At 42.4% G+C, this 18,711-nt stretch overlaps 1 protein-coding gene across 1 annotated transcript in view; it reads left to right on the forward strand.

Annotated features, from left to right (window-relative positions):
• SEC24A (SEC24 homolog A, COPII coat complex component) overlaps window positions 1-18,711 on the forward strand; it is a 52,611-nt gene that overhangs the window by 8,780 nt on the left and 25,120 nt on the right. Inside the window, exons 2-10 of the mRNA XM_038740594.1 lie at window positions 1,886-2,386; window positions 7,959-8,132; window positions 10,436-10,513; window positions 10,814-10,974; window positions 11,286-11,458; window positions 13,149-13,251; window positions 13,979-14,105; window positions 17,906-18,015; window positions 18,254-18,366. Coding sequence (XP_038596522.1) covers window positions 1,886-2,386; window positions 7,959-8,132; window positions 10,436-10,513; window positions 10,814-10,974; window positions 11,286-11,458; window positions 13,149-13,251; window positions 13,979-14,105; window positions 17,906-18,015; window positions 18,254-18,366 — 1,540 coding nt within the window. The remainder of the gene's footprint in view (window positions 1-1,885; window positions 2,387-7,958; window positions 8,133-10,435; window positions 10,514-10,813; window positions 10,975-11,285; window positions 11,459-13,148; window positions 13,252-13,978; window positions 14,106-17,905; window positions 18,016-18,253; window positions 18,367-18,711) is intronic.

Consider the following 18,711-nt stretch of genomic DNA (forward strand, 5'->3'; position numbering starts at 1 on the left):
AGTTTGAGTTCCACATTGTGGGTCATATTATTAGCACTCAGTGGAACAGATGTTTAAATCAATGTGCCTTCACTTCTCTTTGTCTCAGTTACCTCATCTGTAAAATGGGGATTGAGACTGTGAGCCCCACAAGGGACAGGGACCGTGTCCAACCCAATTTGCTTGTACCTATCCCAGGGCTTAGTACGGTGCCTGGTACATAGTAAGCACTTAAATAACACAATTATTATTATTATTGGTATTTATTGAGGGCTTACTGTGTGCCCAGCACAGTAGTAAAGACTTGGGAGAGTACAACACAACAGAGTCCTGGAAAGAGCCCACACCCCATTAGTAATAATAATAATAATAATGTTGGTATTTGTTAAGCGCTTACTATGTGCTTAGCACTGTTCTAAGTGCCAGGGTAGATACAGGGTAATCAGTTTGTCCCACGTAGGGTTCACAGTCTTTATCCCCATTTTACAGATAAGGGAACTGCGGCCCAGAGAAGTTAAGTGACTTGCCTAAGGTCACAACAGCTGACAAGTGGAGGAGCCGGGATTAGAACCCATGACCTCTGGCTCCCCAGCCTTTGCTCTTTCCACTGATGAGCGATGCTGCTTCTCCACTCTCTCATGCTTTGCAATAGTTCCCAAATGAGGACACTAGTCTAGCCTGTATTTTCAATTTATCAGTGATCCTGTAGTAAAAGCCATAGTTAGATATTTTGTTTGGCAGGCATGGCATATTTTTAGTCGCATGGTTTAAAAAGATGCCCCCGCCCATTTTAGGATCCTTGGGCACTGAATTATTGGATTATTGAAATCCCATAAAAGGAATCGTGTCACTTCTTACTAAAGGATAGGACCGTATGGGCTCAGGAGAATCTGTTGACCCAGTCAGTCAATGGCATTTATTTGTTCAGTGCCTGCTGTTTGCAGAGCAGCAAGTGCTTAGGAAAATTCAGTAGAGTACAGTTGGTAGACCTGATCCCTGGCCTCAAGGAGCTTTCAGTTTAGTTTCGTGGGGGCAGGGGTGACCAGACATTAAAATGAATTACAGATAGGGGAAGCAGCAAAGTATAAAAATATGTACATGAGTGCTGTGAGGCAAGTGTCATCACAGTACTTACAGGATAGCGACACAAGTGCAGAGGTGATGCGAAAGGGAGGGCGAATAAGATGGGCGAAAAAGAGATTTGTCAGGGAAGGTTTTGTGGAGGATATCTGATTTTAGTAAGGTTTTGAGGACGGATGAGAGAATGGTGGTTTGCCTGGTGTGAAGTGGAACCTTCAGGCTAGAGGGAGGACATGAGGGCGCTAGTTTTAGAGGAACTGAGTTTGCAGGCTGGGTTTGTAGTAAGAAATAAGTGAGATTAGATAGGAGGGGGAGAGCTGACTGAGTGCCCAAAAGTCATAAGGAATCACTTATGTGGAGGTGAATGGACAACCATTTGAGGCTTTTGAGGAATAAGAACAGGGAGACACAGACAGAATTTTTTTAGAAAAATGACCTGGGTGGAAGAGTGAAGTGTGGCCTGGGGGCAGGGAGGTCAGTGAGGAGGCTGTTTCAGTAATCGAGGCAGGATAGGATAAAAGCATGGACTAGCCTGGTAGCAGTTTGGATGGAGAAAATTCTAGAGGTTGCGAGACTAGGACTGACAAGCCCAGTCCCAAAATAGGCTTTCGTGACAGCCAGTTGAGACGATGCAAATTTTTGTCTCAATTGAAGGTCTGCTCATTTTTCAGTTAGGGTTTAAGGATAAATGGTCTGTTCTATTGTTAAGAGTGGCTGTGATTGACTTGAACATCTCTAATACGCCTTTACTGGTAGATGAAAGGATCGCTTGTAAAAATGGCTTGTTTGAGGCAAGATTCACTCCATTCTTTTTTCTTCTCCAAAGGTCCTGTGCAAAACCCACTGATGCATTCACCGCAAGTGTCTGTAAGCCAAGGATATAATTCTCCATTTCCAGGATCCTACCCTCACCAGATGCCCACAAAGCCTCCTCCAAGTCCAGCACCCGGACAATACAACTACAGTGGTCCTCAGACTGTTTCTGCATTAAATAACTTTCAGGGACCCCAGCAGACTCTTAACAGACCACCTCTGGACTCAAATCTAATGGCCCCTCTTCCCCAGATGCCACCACTTCCATCTCCCAACCCTGCAGCTCTCACAGCACCTGCTGGGAACTTTCTTCCCGGAGCTAATCCTGCCCAACCTTCAAACTGGCAATACAGCCAGTCTTCTCGGAGTCAGCGACCCGGTGAATCCCAAGCAAACCATCTTGCTCCTGGACCATCCCAGCCAGCCTCCTCTTCAGAGAATACAAGCCCATTGACAAGTCAGTACGTTGCTTCTCCTGGAGGGCCTCCTCTTCAAAACAGCTACGTGAAATCAGGTAGTTCTTCTGGGACAGAGTGAATGGTATTCATGACAAAACTACGTTTTAGGCTTTGAAATTTGTGAGGCAAAGTATAAAACAACTATTGTGTTTCCTTTAATGGCTTGTGTCTTAGGCAGTCTTGAAATATTTGCGGGGCACAGATTACTTCTCACAGGAGTTTACTCTGCAAACATGCTAAATCCTTGAAATACTGGCACACACACACATCACATTCCTTAAAAAAAAAAAAACCCTGACCCTCCCCCTCCTTTTTTTTAAAGTAAACATTTTTCCAGGTCAGTCCCAGTCCAGAGTTCTGGAGGAAAGGGACATTTCTGTTACCTTCTGCCTACAATTTCATCTCTGCCCTGGCAGTGATGCAGGTGGAAAGCTAATTTATCTTGGATTTGCACGAGAACAGTACAGTGGCTAAGGGATTGCTTTTGTCATCAAAGGCTCTGTTCTCCAAATCAGAAAAGTTTTCTTTCCCCTTCATAGCTTTTGATGGGATGTGTGTGTGGAGTAGACCGTTTCAAGATCATACTAGGAGAATTCAGTCATATTTATTGAGTGCTTACCGTGTGCAGAGCACTAAGCACTTGGAAGAGTAAAATATAACAATATAGCAGAGTTGGTAGTCACATTACCTGGATAATTTGAGGGCCAAAGACAGTTTGAAAGTTAGCACCTTCCTTGGGCTTTTTAGATGGGGAGGAAGGTTTCTGCCTGAGTGTCTTTTATCAAATATTTTTCACCAGTGGCTTTGGTGTGCAAGTTTAATTAACATCCATCAGTGCTGCTCTAAACTCCCGCCTCCCAAAGAACTGCCAGATTTAATTCCCACTCTTCACCTACCTCTTGTTCCCCATGTCAGTCATTTCATCTTCCACGTACCCCGCCCTTTTCCTGACCTCTTAGTGAACTTTAGTGGAGTCCACTTTGGAAAATACACTTAATTTGTAATTAATTCCATAATGATGGTATTGAACTATTGACACTAACAAAACATTTAGATTGTGGTTATATTGTTCTTTCCCTCCTATTAAAATCTGAATAGATAGCATTGGCAGTCAAATTCTAGATTCAGCTACTTCTAAAGAAACCAACCCATTGGTTTTGGCAGCTGATACCCAAATAATTTGGCAGCACTGAATATCTAGAACAAAAGAATGATGGCACTTTCTTAATAGAAGTGCATTAAGAAGTAAACACAGTTAAAAATATTACTTATAAAATGCTCCTGTGAGTAGTTAACAGCCCACCTAAGTATATTATTATTAGTACCAGAAATAGTGGTGTGCCACTTATTCTCTTCTGTTTCTGTGCTAATGAATGCCTTATGAAGATGCTGCCATTTTTATATAACGTGAACACTCTGTTAGAAGGAAATCATTCCCGTAGTGTGCTTTGACTTTTGCTGCATGATATGCTTGAAGAGAACCCCGATTCCTTTTGTTCCCTATGTATTTTCTCTGACAGTTCTCCCTTAACACTGCCTTCCCCCCGCCCCATCAGAATATTCAGGCTTTTGAGAGAAACTAAAGTAATGCACTGTTGGGGTTCTATTGTTATTCTGTTATTTCATAACAGCCAGCAAAACTGTACTATACTAATGTAGTGCAGTCATTTTTTCCCCCCCTAGACCTTGAGCTCACTGTGGGCAGGGAAGGTGCCTGCCAACTCTGTTGTATTGTACTTTCCCAAGCGCTTAGTACAGTAAGCACTCAATAAATGAAATTGAAGTCGGTAGATGAGAAAGATGATGAAACTAAGGCAGAAGCAAACCAAATCACTTGTCCACAGTCATAGTGAGTCATTCATTATTAGGGTCAGGACTAGCACTCAGAGCACCTGTTTCTTGGTCCTTGCCCAAATTCCATGTACTAATCATCATTCCTGTTGATCATCATCATCATCAATCGTATTTATTGAGCGCTTACTGTGTTCAGAGCACTGTACTAAGCGCTTGGGAGGTACAATTTGGCAACATATAGAGACAGTCCCTACCCAACAGTGGGCTCACAGTCTAAAAGGGGGGATCGTTTCCCACCGGCTGGTCAACCTGGACATTTCTTAGGAAAATAGTGCATGCCATCTATTCTTTGTGTGCTGGAGGAATGGTTTTAACAAATTTTGTTACTAAAAAAAAGTGCACAGGTGTTGTGTTTTGGACAAGCCGTGGTACTCTAAATTGGAGTTGCTTTACTGACTCAAACATGAACGATCTGTTGGAAAGGCACCCCCCCAGGCGCACAGACTTCGAATCCAGCACAGATGTGTAGAAGTGTGTATTCATAAGTAAAATTTCGGTCACATTGCTGTCTTCGATGTCTTACTGTTCACAACCCAACAGTAATTACCCTGTGTTTTCTGCTCTGTAAAATTTGCTGGGCAACAGAAACTTTTATAGATTTTTTTTATTAATAGGTTCTTTATTTTTTCTACCTTGGTGTGCTTTTTAATGCAAGACATGACAGTATATATCATACATAAGATTCTGTAGATGCCAATCAGTCAGTGGTAGGTTTTTGAAATTGTTTTTCCATATAGGAACTTGGAAATGTGAGTGCATGCCTGAGACTAGTTGTGATAGTTTTGCTAGATACTCACAGTAATTTTAGGACCAGCATGTGTGCTTTTGGGTGTGCAGGGGGCAATTTTGCCACAGCAGCATACTGATTTGGTGTATTCAGTTACATTTTTAGTAATTGTCTAACACTGTTGTGGTATTAAGCACTCACTATATGTCAAGTATTACTATTATTATTAGGTTTGTTAGCATTTATTGTGTGTCAAACACAGTTCTAAGTTTTGGGGTAAATATAAATTAATCATGTCAGACACAGTCCCTGTCCCATGTGGGGCTCACATTCTAAGTAGGAAGGAGAGCAGGTATTGAACCCCCAGTTGAGGAAACTGGGGCTCAGAGAAGTTGTGACTTAGGAGCTGGTATTCGAACCCAGATTCTCTGACTCCCATTCCCACCCCTTTCCACTAGCCCACACTGCTTCCCCAAAGACCATTTCAAGATTATGCCATTTTTCTTCCTCTTTCATCCCCCACTCACCCCCAAATTAATGAAAACAGTAGGTCCTGGGCAGAGTTGTAGTGGACTTTGCCTGTGGAAAGGCAGGAGGAATTGCTGTGTAGAAGGAGCCTTTGACCCACCTTTTATTTCAAAGTATTTAATAGTGCCTCCTGTATTTACCCGTCTTATTACCAAAAGACATGGGTGTGGGGGGGAGAAGAATGGATCAGCCATTTTGAATGATTCAGAATTAGCAGAGACCCTCTTTGGAGTCTAAACTTCACTGCTCTCCTTTGAAACAAAACAGGCAGTTTTTTGCTTCCTCATGTTTGTAAATTCCAGGTCTCAAGTTCTTTTCCCAACAGTATCCACCCCACAGTTAGGTGGATGTGCTCAGTTTCTTCACCTGCCTGTGTGCTTTCTGGGAATGTCTTCCCACCTTCTTTACATCCCTGAATTTCTGTTGCCATTTGTGATCCTTTCTTTTTCCTGATTCCCCCTTAGTTGGAGCTCCTACTAGGTGAGCTTTAAAAAAGCTTCCTAAAATAAGTCTTCTGAGTAACTTGATATAGAACATGAATTATCCCCACAAGGAAAAACCGCAAATATTCACTTTTATCATGCGCATTCATTGAGAACATAGTGGCACTCTTTTTGTTTGAAAAAGTACAGTTCAGAATTGTTACAGCTGTGAATCATAACTATGGACTAATGACAACACCTACACGATTTTTAAAGGTCAACTGTATCACTTTAATAAATCTTGCAGTTGCTGTTAGCTGGCTCTGATGACTTTGCTGAGTTGGCCATGTACTTTGCCCCTTGGTCTTTGTCTTGTCTGAATTGCCAAAGGTATCCGTGGGCACACCGTCACAGATAAGGGAACAGAATGGGAGTAATCCTATTCCAGGTTTTGTCAATAAAAACCCAGGCTAACCATGTGAATATAGTGGTTACAAAAGGTAATTGTGCAATCTATTTTAATTTCAAAATGTTCTTGTAGCTCCTCTTTCCTGTGGTTAAACAAATGAATTTAAATATAATATCCAGTTCTATTCTGTATCTTGACGACTATTTTATTAAAGGTCATTTAACACAAAGGAGCATAGTGCAAATAAAGTAATCTGATGCCTAGCTAGTAGACCCTTGATGAGATCAGGGCCAAAAAAGTCTTATTTGGGCTGATGAATGAATTGGAAACCTCCGTAAACATACCTTATGCATTACTGCTCTCTTCTACTCCCCCCCAATCCACTTTTTCTCTAAACTAAGTAATATTGTCAACTTGGAGGGTCAGGTGGCAAACACAGAGCTTCCTAGGCCTGTTGATTTTTAAACCAGCCAAGTTTTTTGGTTTCCTTTTGGAAGAGAGACAGACCACATCACAGAGTGCAAGCAGTGTGGCGGAGTGGAAAGACCACAGGCTTGGGAGTCAAGAGACCTGGTTTCTAACAGCAGTTCTACGGCTGGCCTGCTGGGTGACCTAGGGCGAGTCACTTTACTTCTGGGCCTCAGTTTCCAATGAGGATTAAATACCTGCTTTCCTTACTCAAACTGTGAGCCAGTGTGGGTCTGGGACTGCGCCTGCTCTGATGTTTCCCGGCACCTAGACCAGTGCTTCATACAGGGTAAGCGCTCAATAAGTGCCACAGTTATTATTGAGAAGTTAAGGGCTTGAAAAGTTTTGAATAGAATTTGAAAATCCAAACAGAATGTGACGCATTTTTGGCCTGGGAAGCATTCTGTTATTTGATTTGGAATCTAAGTTATGGAACACATCAGACCAGTTTCAGATACATCAGACCAGTTTCAGATGTTGGAAACTAAAGTGCATACATAAAGGCACCCAGATTAAATATGGCAGTATGGTAAACAGGTTAGTGTTAATCTGTTCCACCCTTTGGGAGCTGCTTGACATCAACTTGTGATGTCACTGAAATCCATTAGCCTATTTTCAGACTTTATTTTTCAAATTGTTTACAGTAGTCATAATGAAAAGTGTGAGGACAGGTCCTATTGCCACTAAAGAAAACTCCAGAATCACTTCGCACCTTACACGTGCCTCCAAGTTGGTAGGTTTTTCTTCCAAGAATATCTTAACAAGAGGATGCCCTGATTCTGAGAAAAATCATTGACTGAAAATAAAGCGAAGAACCAAGATACTAAATAGGTATATGTTGGAATGTGTCTAATCTGATTATCCTGCCTCTACTCCACTGTTTAACAAAGTGCTTGACAAATACCAGAGTTATCGTTATATGTTGACCGAATCTTCGGTCCAAACCCACTACTGGGAGATTGTCTAAAAACACACTCTCATTCTAATGCAGATATAAAGATTGAGTCGTGAGAATGAAATGGTATGAGATTGCAAGCGTGCGTACTGCATCTTGAAGTTCAGTGCCAACTGAGTTAGAGAGGAAAGGAAATAATCAAATCCCAGGTTGGGAGGAATTACAGTACTGTAATTGAGCTTAAGGTACAGTATTGGAAAACCTAGTTGTGTACTACAATTATCCTCAAACACTGTGTTTTATGTGCAAATAAATGTTCCTACAGGCTCTGCCCCACCGGTGAATCAGCCTTTGCCTACGACTTTTCAGCCAACTCGGGCTCCTGTTGGGCCTCCTCCCTGTGGAGGCCCACCTCCACTAAAGCCATTGGCTCCCCCAAGAGGATCACCAAACAGTGCTACTCCCCAAACCCAGAATAATTCAGCTACGAACCCAGAAGGTAAGGAATTCTGAACCATGGGGGGAAAGATCCAAAATTCGCACTGTTCCGGAATTATGGTCGTATCCTGACAGAACGGTAAACATTCCCGACCAGCAGAATTGTAGCACATTCAGTTCTCAGATGTGGTGATTAAGTTATTGATTACCCTCACTTTAAACAAAACTCATGTCACCTGGACCAGCTGCACGTGTATATGGGCTCCGTTCCTTCTGACATCACCGCTGCATTCTTTGCAGACAGTTGTGTGTTGGTAGGACATTCCGTCATTTGTCTATGCGCTGAAATCTACCCCTTAAACACTTGGTATTCACCTCACTCTCAGTCCCAAAGCATTTATATATACTTGCCATTTCCCCTATCTGTAATTGATTTTGTGTTTCTCCCCGATCCAGACTGTAAGGTCCTTATGGGCAGGGATTGTACAATGAACCCACCCTGGTGCTTAGTACAGCACTCTTGCTCACAGTAAGAGCTCAATAAGTACCATTGATTCAGTCGTTCATTCTCTATTGGCCTTGTATCCAAAACAAATAGTGAAGACACCGGCTTTGGAAAGACTTCGGTGGTATAAACATTGTTTTGCCCCATGAACGCGATGCAACATAATTTTCTCACCAATCAAATTCCTTGCCCTTCCTGGTTTAGTAAAGACTCAATCTCTTGCCCTTTCGGCTAAGGTATAAGATACAAGACCCATCTCTTTTCAGTTGACTTTCTTACATCCTTTACACATGCATTTTTATTTTTAAAAGTTGCTTTTATAACCACATTATGTAACTGCTTTTATCACTATGTGTTTCATCAAGTCGTTTTGACTTTGTACTTATCCTGAGGCAACTGCATGATGATGGCTCAGGCTTTGGAATCTAGGCGGTGTGTTGTATTATATCATTATTCAACTATTGCAGTTTGGGAGGAAAGGGCAAAGTCAAGACTAGTGAATGGTGTGATCTTTGGGGCAAAGACAACCTAAAGCATTAACAGTCACAAGAACAGCTCGGAGAATCAGAGGCCATGCTTGGGAGTCAGAGGTCATGGGTTCTAATCCTGGCTCTGTCACTTATCAGCTGTGTGACTGTGGGCAAGTCACTTCTTTGTGCCTCAGTTACCTCATCTGTAAAATGGGGGTGAAGACTGTGAGCCCCACGTGGGACAATCTTAGGGACCGTCTCTATATGTTGCCAACTTGTTCTTCCCAGGCGCATAGTACAGTGCTCTGCACACAGTAAGCGCTCAATAAATACGATTGAATGAATGAATCACCTTTTATCCTCCCCAGTGCTTAGAACAGTGCTTTGCACATAGCGCTTAACAAATGCCATCATTATTATTATATCAGTATCGAGTTTTATCCAAAATGAAGTGATTTCAGAATATTAAATGATTGGAAAGTAGTGTAATACTGTTTTCTGGTGGAGTGGGATTTTTTAAAAAATCTCCCTAAACAGAGAACCACTTTTATATTGCTGAAAAAAATTTAGTTGATCCCAAGCAAATATTCCTATTGCTTGACTATGACTGCAGAGTTGGAAAAATCTTAAGAATTTTTGCACTTGTGCTGTGATCTTTTTTTTCTGGTTAAATTTACTGAGTTCAGTGTTTGGACTCCCCTCAGTGTAGTTCTTTTGACCTCTTGGTATTATATTGAAGTCCCCAAACTCTTAACAGTTTTAGCTTAATAACCAGGATTAAAGAGTTGGCTTCTTAATCGGAAATTTTCCCTTTAAACTGCTTTTCTTGTGACTAAAAAGCACAATCTTAGTTTTTTTCCACCATTTTTTGCATCATGTCATCCAGCAATCTTTTTGTTAAGTGGGTTGTGATGATTCTCCCGGTACTTTTATACAACTACAGCTCCATCTAGTAAATTATGACCATTATTGCAATTTCTAATGCCTAGCTTTACAGGTTTACTATGGCTCCTTAAGTGCACACTTGTACCTCTAAAAGAGAGTCTCCATTGAGGAGTTTATATTTTCTCAGACTTCTATTATCGATCAGTGGTATTGAGCTCTTACTGTGTGCAGAGCACTGCACTAAGCGCTTGGGAGAGTACAGTGCAATACAGCTGAGTTGGTAGGTTCCCTGCCCACAGTGAGCTTTGCAGTCTAATGATGTGCCTGGATGCTCTGCCCTGTCAAAATATTGAGGAAGAAATCTTTGGTCATACTCATCGATTCCCAAGTTTTTGGGGGTGGTTTGTTTTGTTTTTTCGTGTTTTTAAAGTTTCAACCTGACTTGGAAACTGAAGCCATTTTGGGTGTTCTTTTAATGGCCTTTTTTTTAAAAACACACCATAGGTGATGTTGCTTCGACAGCAAATAATGGATCTACGGTCCACAACAGCTATGATGCAATTGAAGGAGGTGGCTTCATGGGTAAGACGTTAATAAATATTTGTAGTAGTGAAATGTTCTTCAATACAAATTCAAAATGAAAATAAATTATAATATGCTGTTAATATTTTGGGAGCAGAAAATTTAAGTGCACAGAAGGAAATTCGTAATAATTTCATCCTCTTTGAAATGTAAATCAATCCACGAGCATTTTGCAAATTACATGAATGGTCTTAGCTGTAGTCATGCATGACTCTTTACGATAACATGCCCCGTTCTGGTTGTAGTGGAAGTATGCTTCTCTTTTTTATGTTTAGACTCACATTTCTCTTCTATATTTAGGAGCATCACATCCTCCCAGCCAGAATCCTAAAATGGCTCGAAACGTTGGGTATTCGTATCCAACTTTACCACCAGGCTACCAAAATGTAGCTGTGCCCGGGGCACCGGGAATGTCGTCCACATCCTTGCAGTATCCCAGTGGACCGCAGCCATTTTCTCAGGTAAGCTTTTGTTGCTTTACTACTCTTCCCTCTGTCCGTCACACCCCTCGCCGGCCCTTGCCTTTGCCTTACCGAGGAGTTCTCCAGGACTGGTTTGGACGACTTGCAATGTTCCAAAGTTTCCTTAATTAATGTGAAGACAACCTTTTGTAATTGATGAGCTGCACACTTTTATTTAAAGCTTTCTATTTTTGCATGTTTTCTTCAGAGCTACGGTATTGTTGAATTGGATAAATTGATTGAATTTAGAAAGCCGAGTTTTTAGAAAAGTAAATCGAAAAACCAATTAATGTAAATGAATTTTTTTTAAGTCTCCCATAGGTGCTAATCACTTAACTGCAACCATGGGTGGCTTGAGTTTACACCCTGAAGGATTAAGAATGGTCAATCTTCTCCAAGAGAGAAATATGCTTCCTCCAACCCCATTAAAGGCTCCTGTCCCAAACCTGCATGAAGATATCCAGAAACTCAACTGTAACCCAGAGTAAGACTTTTAAAAGTAATGCAAAATCGTCTAAAACTTAACCTGCAATGATTTCTCCATTTCCCAGATTTTATTTTAGATATATAAGCCATGAATTCATGGCAAGGATGATTTTCTTAAAATGAGTATAAAGGTGTTTCAAGAACAGTAAATTTGATTTCATTCATTCAATCTTATTTATTGAGCCCCTACTGCGTGCAGAGCACTGTAATAAGCGCTTGGAAATTACATGAGCACTTAACTGAAACAAGTTGAAGAACTCCAGGCCGATTGCCTTGAAAATGGACTCATTTGAATACTTTGAGACATAGGGGTCCTGTTACTGGGGTATCCCCAATTCGGTTTTCTCTCACAAAGAGAAAACCTTTTGTTCTGTTGCATTCCACCTCTTAAGCCTCGTGAGACTTTTGATCTGTCCCTTACGGCAGATTGGCTGCTGGAACAGTAGACCGGGACCAAACCAACAACTGACAGGCCCAGCAATTAGACTCCTGGGTAACCACCAGGTTGTGGTTCGAAATACAAACCGTCCAGCCAGATAACATGCTGGAAGACCGACTTGATGGGGGAGACACTCCTAGAACAATAATGAAAATCATTGTGGTATTTAAGCGTTTAATATGTGTCAAAGCACTATACTAAACACTGGGGTTGACACAAGGTAATCAGATCCTATATGGGGCTCACATTCGAAGTAGGAGAGAGAACAGGCATTGAGTCACCATTCTGCAGCTGAGGGAACTGAGAAACAGAAGTCAAGCGCCTTGCCTACGGTCACCCAGCAAACAAGTGGCGGAGCTAGGGTTAGAACCCAGGTCTTCTGACTCCCAGGTTCAGCCCGGCTGCTTCTCTCTGAGTGTTCTTGCAAAACCTTGCATTAAGGAAAATTGTGCTGTAGTACTCAACGTGTTATACTCGGACGATTATACTTACCTAAAGCTGGAGCATCTTGGGAGGACCTTGTGGTTAGAGAATATCCCTTGTTCTACACCCAGCTGCATAAAAAATGCTGGTAGTCCAAGACTGGTCCAGCAGATTACTCTTTCCGTTGGCTCCTGGGTCCTTCGAACTTCTCCCTCCTCCCAGCCAACTCCTGGGATTTGGAAAAACATCTAATGCCACTCCAGAGTTTGTTTCCTGGTTCCTGCCTGCTAAAGGATGGAATCAGCTGCACGGATTGCCCTTGTCTAAAACGTGCCTTTCAAGTGCATTCACTATGAAAACCTCACTTACGTGTCAGGGGATTTGGATAAATGTTTAACGCCTTTCATATTGGGGGTTACTGGTAACTTGAGGGTCAGTGTCCGAAATGGTCCATTCAGAGTCATGTTCAAAACTTTATTTTTCAAATATAATTTTGACATTTATTTTTGAAATGAGAAAACTAAATGAGACTATTGTACCTCTACTAAATGAAAACCGTAACTCAACTCTGCCAATATAATGGAAACCGTGTTTAATAGCCTGATGAGGAAAAATTTTATTGCAGCCAACATAGTGACTTAACTGGGGTGGGATGGATGATTTGGCCTCTCTTTCTGGAAGTGCCTGAGTTAAAATGCTTGGTTTTAGTTGGCAGTGAAATTTTCAAAGGGATCTGGCTGAAATTAATTATTGGTGGGTGCCCCGCAAATTTTTTTTTTAACTACGTAACTTTTACTTGCTCAGATATTCATTTTCATCTGTCTAGGTTGTTTCGGTGTACCTTGACCAATATTCCTCAAACTCAGGCCTTATTGAACAAAGCCAAACTTCCTTTGGGACTGCTGCTTCATCCTTTCAAAGACTTACTGGTATGTTAAAGTGCTCGAAATGAGTCTCTCCAGATATATAAAATCAGGCATGTGATTGTCCTTTAACTGTAATCATTCAGGAAAAAAAATAACTTGAGGAGTAATTTAGACACTTGTAAAATTGATGTTTCTCTTCCTCCCAGGGGCCTAGATTGAAAATTTGAACTCTGTCTCAGCCAGGTTCCAAGTAAAATGCTACTGTTGAGGGAGATTCTGAGAGGGAGCCCAGAGGTGGCTTTCTCAAGATGTGGTGGCTCTTATATCTTTGTAGCCTTTATCACTTGATTAATCACCTTTCTCTTGAAGAAATTGTGCCTTTTGAATTGTATGAGTAAGAAAACAGTAAATGGGGTATTATGACAAAGGACACTCTACTTAAATAGAAGCAGAAGTAATTTGTTTCTGAGTGGTGCTTTCAGTGTGATTTCTCTGGACACACTTTTGGGCCACCCTAAATTTCTGAGTGTGCTGATTGCTCCTTGGAGTCATGGAAAGAGGCTGCCGGAAGGCGAGGAGGGAACAGCAGCCAGATTCAACTCCTGTACTTTTGCAGTAAAAAAGCCAGATCAGACTGTTTGAAGTGCCGTACCTTAAATTACAAATACTGTGTAGCTGCAGAACTGTGCCTCCGTCAGGACTCACGTGAGAAGCAATAGGTGTGATCCCAAGGCCTGAAAAGCATTCCTTAAGATGTTGTTTTAGAGCGTAATAACTTTGTCTTTTGTAGCAATTGCCTGTAGTTACCTCCAGTACAATTGTGAGATGTCGTTCGTGTAGGACATACATCAACCCCTTTGTCAGCTTTCTTGACCAAAGGAGATGGAAGTGCAACTTGTGTTACCGAGTGAATGACGGTAGGTATTAAACCAGAGGATTTTGAATATGCTCACCCAGGGACACTCAGCGGGGGTCTGGGAATGCTCCCTATTCTAAGTAATCCCCTTCCTCCCCCCAAAACAAAAACAAAAAACCTCTCTGGGTCTTGGGTGAGTCTTGGTACCATGTGGCGCTATCTCTCTGATCGCTCATTCTCAGGCTCCTCCTCTGCTTCCAACCCCCTTACTGTGGGAGTCCCTCAACGTCCAATTCTCGGTCCTCTTCCATTCTCTGTCTACACCCTCTCTTTTTTTATGGTACATAATAATAATAATAATGATGGTATTTGTTAAGCACTTTCTATGTACCAAGCACTGTTCTAAACCCTGGGGTAGCTACAAGGTAATCAGGTTGTCCCACGTGGGGCTCACAGTCTTAACCCCCATTTTACAGATGAGGTAACTGAGGCCCAGAGAAGTTAAGTGACTTGCCCAAAGTCACACAGCTGATAAACTTTGGAGCAGGGATTAGAACCCACAGCCTCTGACTCCCAAGCCCATGCTCGTCCCACCAAGCCACGCTGCTTCTCTGTACAGCCACTGTACTAAGAGCTAGAGTAGATATTTAGTACAGCGCTTAGTACAATGCCTGACACCCAGTAAGTACTCAACAAATTCCATCATTATTATGCAAGCTAATCAGGTTGGACATAGTCCCTGTCCCACAAATAGCTCGCAATCCTAACGCCCGTTTTACAGATGAGGTAACTGAGGCCCAGAGAATTTAAGTGGCTTACCAAAGGTTACACAGCAGACATGTGATGGAGCTGGGATGAGAATCCAGGTTCTTCGGACTTCCAAGGCCCATGGTCTATCCACTAGGCCATGCTGCTTATTTAAAAAAAAAAAAGAGCATGGGCCCGGGAATTAGAAATCCCAGCTCTGCCACATGCCTGCTGCGTGACATTATTTCCCTGTGCCTCAATTTCTTCAACTGTAAAATGGGGAGTTCTCCCTCCCACTTAGGCTTTAAGTCCCTTGTGGGACCGGGGTTGGGGTCGACCTGACTAGCGTGTATCTACCCCAGTGCGTAGTACAATGCCTGGCACGTAGTAATGCTTAACAAATGCCATTATCCTCTAAAGTATAAGCTCCTTATGGGCAGGGAACATATCTACCAACTCTGTTATATTACACTCTCCCAAGCTTACTGCACACAGTGTTTTCTAAAACCGCCAATTGATTATAAGGGGAATGAGGTTGTTAGTGTTGAAGTAACTCCCTGGAGCCTGGGAATCTGTCTGCGATTCTCTTACAGCACTCCCATGAGTACTTTAGGACTGCAAACTCCCTGCCTGAGAGCACCCGAGCCTATCACCCGTAGCTGGCCCGTGCCTTCTTCGTTTCCTATAAGCTAACACTTGGCATTTAGTAATGAGATTTAGAAAGCTGCAAAATTGGCGGACAGAAAAAGTGTTGGTAGGGGCAGGTGCTACTGTAAACTAACAAATGCTTTTTCTGAGATGAATTCCATTTTTCTTTTTTTTTATGGTATCTGAGCGCTTACTAAAGTGCCAGGCACTGTACTTATGGCTGGTATGGATACAAGCAAATCGGGTTAGAGACAGTCCCTGCCCCACGTGGGGCTCACAGTCTTAATCGCCATTTTACAGGCACTTAGGCACAGGAAAGTTAAGTGACTTGCCCAAGGTCACAGAGCAGGTAAGTGACGGAGCTGGGTTTAGAACCCAGGTCCTTTTGACTATCAGACCATGCTCTTTCCACTAGATCATGCTACTCCTCAAAATTCTTCCCATTTTATCACGTGGGAACCATTTCGTGTAAGTGGGAACAAAAGCAGAGGTGAACATACGTTTTTATTCAAGAAAAGATCTGGAAAGGAAAATATGGACCGGGGGAGAGGGAAGTCTTCCTTTCCATAGCTACAATTTAACGAGGATTTGTAGTGAGGCTGGATAAAGCCATAAAGGTTTGGGGAATGCATAACTTGTAGTTATGGCCTTTCAGGAGGCTGTGATAGTCCAGCCCTTGGCTCTTGAAATGACTTCAGAAATTAGGTCACCTGGTGAACTTGTGAAGTTGCCTGAGACGGGCATGCTTGGATCCTATTTGGATTCCTGTATTTCAGTTCAGAAAGGCACCACAACTGATGTGGCCCTTGCTAGACAGCCGTATCCCAGCCTGCTGCGGTTGCTTATCGGTAGAAGGGCCATTTTGCTGGCCAGTTTGCTGCTGCCGCTGGAAAACTTGGCATGGGGTGGTTTCCATGCCAGCCTGGAAACCTCACCCTCCTTACTCCTGCCCTTCTCTCCCTTCCAACTCCCTTAGTAATAACGATATAATAATTATTCTTGTATTTGTCAAGTCAGCCAATTGTATTTATCCAGCCCTTACTGTATGCAGAGCACTGTACTAAGGGCTGGGAAGAGTACGGTATAAAACACATTCCCTGCCCACAAAGAGCTTAGAATCTAGAGGGGGAGACAGACATTAATATAAATAAAAGAAATGCCCAAGTGCTGTGGGGCTGGGAGGGTTTAATGAATAAAGGGAGCAAGTCAGGGTGTCACGGAAGGGAGTGGAAGAAAAGGAAAAGAGAGCTTAGGCAGGGAAGACCTCTTGCAGGAGATGTGCCTTCAGTAAGGAGGGGAGCGTAATTGTCTGTTGGGGGAAGGCGTTCCAGGCCAGAGACGGTGTGGGTGAGAGGTCAAGTGTTTATGTTTTAGGCCCTGGGGTAGATTAAGATAATCGTGTTGGACAAAGTCCCTGCCAGTTACTGGGCTCACAGTCTAAGTAATAATAATAATGATGGTATTTGTTAAGTGCTTAATATGTGCCAGGCACTGTGCTAAGTGCTGGGATGGACACAAGCAAATAATAATAATGATGGCATTTGTTAAGCACTTACTATGTGCAAAGCACTGTGCAAAGCACGTGGGACAACCTGATTCTCAGGCTCCAGGGAGTTACTTCAACACTAACAACCTCATTCCCCTTATAATCAATTGGTGGTTTTATAAAACACTTACTGTGTGCAGTAAGCTTGGGAGAATGTAATATAACAGAGTTGGTAGAAAGCCCTCTTTCCACTGAGCCCTGCTGCGCCTCTGGTTGAACACAGTCCCGGTCCCATGTGGGGCTCTGAGCCTCAATCCCCATTTTACAGATGAGGTAACTGAGTCAGAGAAGTGAAGTGACTTGCCTAAGGTCACACAGCAGGCCAGTGGCAGAGCCAGGATTAGAACCCGTGACCTTCTGCCCCCCAGACTCAGGCTTCCTCCACTGCACGATGCTGCTCTCTTTTCCCTCTACTGCCACTTTGTTAGCAGCCTCCCTCTCCACCGATCTTCCACCAGGGACCCTGAAGGGTAGCACAAAACAATCAATCAGTCGTATTTATTGAGCGCTTACTGTGTGCAGAGCACTGTACTAAGCGCTTGGGAAGTACAAATTGGCAACATATAGAGACAGTCCCTACCCAACAGTGGGCTCACAGTGCCGCCACCCTGGCCATGAAGTCCCTGATCTGTCACTGGAGGAAACGGCCTCTGCTTACCCCTAGATCACATACTGCACAAGAGGGTGAAATGCGACGAGCAGTCACGTGTAACTCTTGAAGGCGTTATTATTAAATTCAGGGAATGAAGACAGTGGGTCAAATGGTAAATTCCATTGGAAATTGAAAATAGGAAGCTGCAATCAGCCGTAACTACTCAACACTCCTTGAGCGGTTTTTGTTTGGGTCAGCGGCTGCATTGCCTCCTTTCCTCCCTGTTGTTGCGGACGCTGTATTTAGTAATTGCTCTCTGTGTTTGTAGTTCCTGAAGAATTCATGTACAATCCAATGAGTAGAGTCTACGGAGAACCCCACAGAAGACCTGAAGTTCAAAATGCTACGATTGAGTTTATGGCTCCTTCAGAATACATGGTGAGTTAACTTTTTTTTTTCCATTTTTAATCTCTCAGAGTGAACTGGAACAGGGTGGATCATGAACGATGTCCATTTTGAAAACGTGACTTAGATACATGGCATAGAAATGCTTATTTGAGTGGATTTAGTTCCATCCGGATACACTGTTTTACTGTCATGATGAGTGACCGGGGTGATAAAAACTGAAGTCCCAGTACATAATTTTAACCAAAGCATATATATTTTGTTCTTTTAGTTACGCCCACCTCAGCCACCTGTGTACCTCTTTGTGTTTGATGTATCTCACAATGCAGTTGAAACTGGATATTTGAATGCAGTCTGCCAGAGTTTGCTAGAAAACCTGGACTCGTAAGTCTTATGCCTTGAGAATTATTCTTTGACCTGAAAGTAACCTAATGAAAAATTACATCCTAATTCTTCTGTTCGTATTAAACTCAAAATTTACCTTAGAATGTGATTTATTCTATTCATTCGTCCTTTCCTTTCCTCAAACTTCAACTTGTCAAGTGAACTGACATTTAGAAAGATATTTACATCGTCTCTTTAGGCACGCGGAAGTGCTCAAAACAATTAATTTAGCCATTTAATTTAACAATTAAAGCATAGACTCCTATTTTCAGTTGTCAAGTGAGCAGTGGTAAAAATTTAGGTACTTCTGAAAGTTAATGCATCCATCCTATAAAAATGAAATGC

Source organism: Tachyglossus aculeatus, chromosome X1, assembly GCF_015852505.1.
Source record: "Tachyglossus aculeatus isolate mTacAcu1 chromosome X1, mTacAcu1.pri, whole genome shotgun sequence".
Taxonomy (NCBI): domain Eukaryota; kingdom Metazoa; phylum Chordata; class Mammalia; order Monotremata; family Tachyglossidae; genus Tachyglossus; species Tachyglossus aculeatus.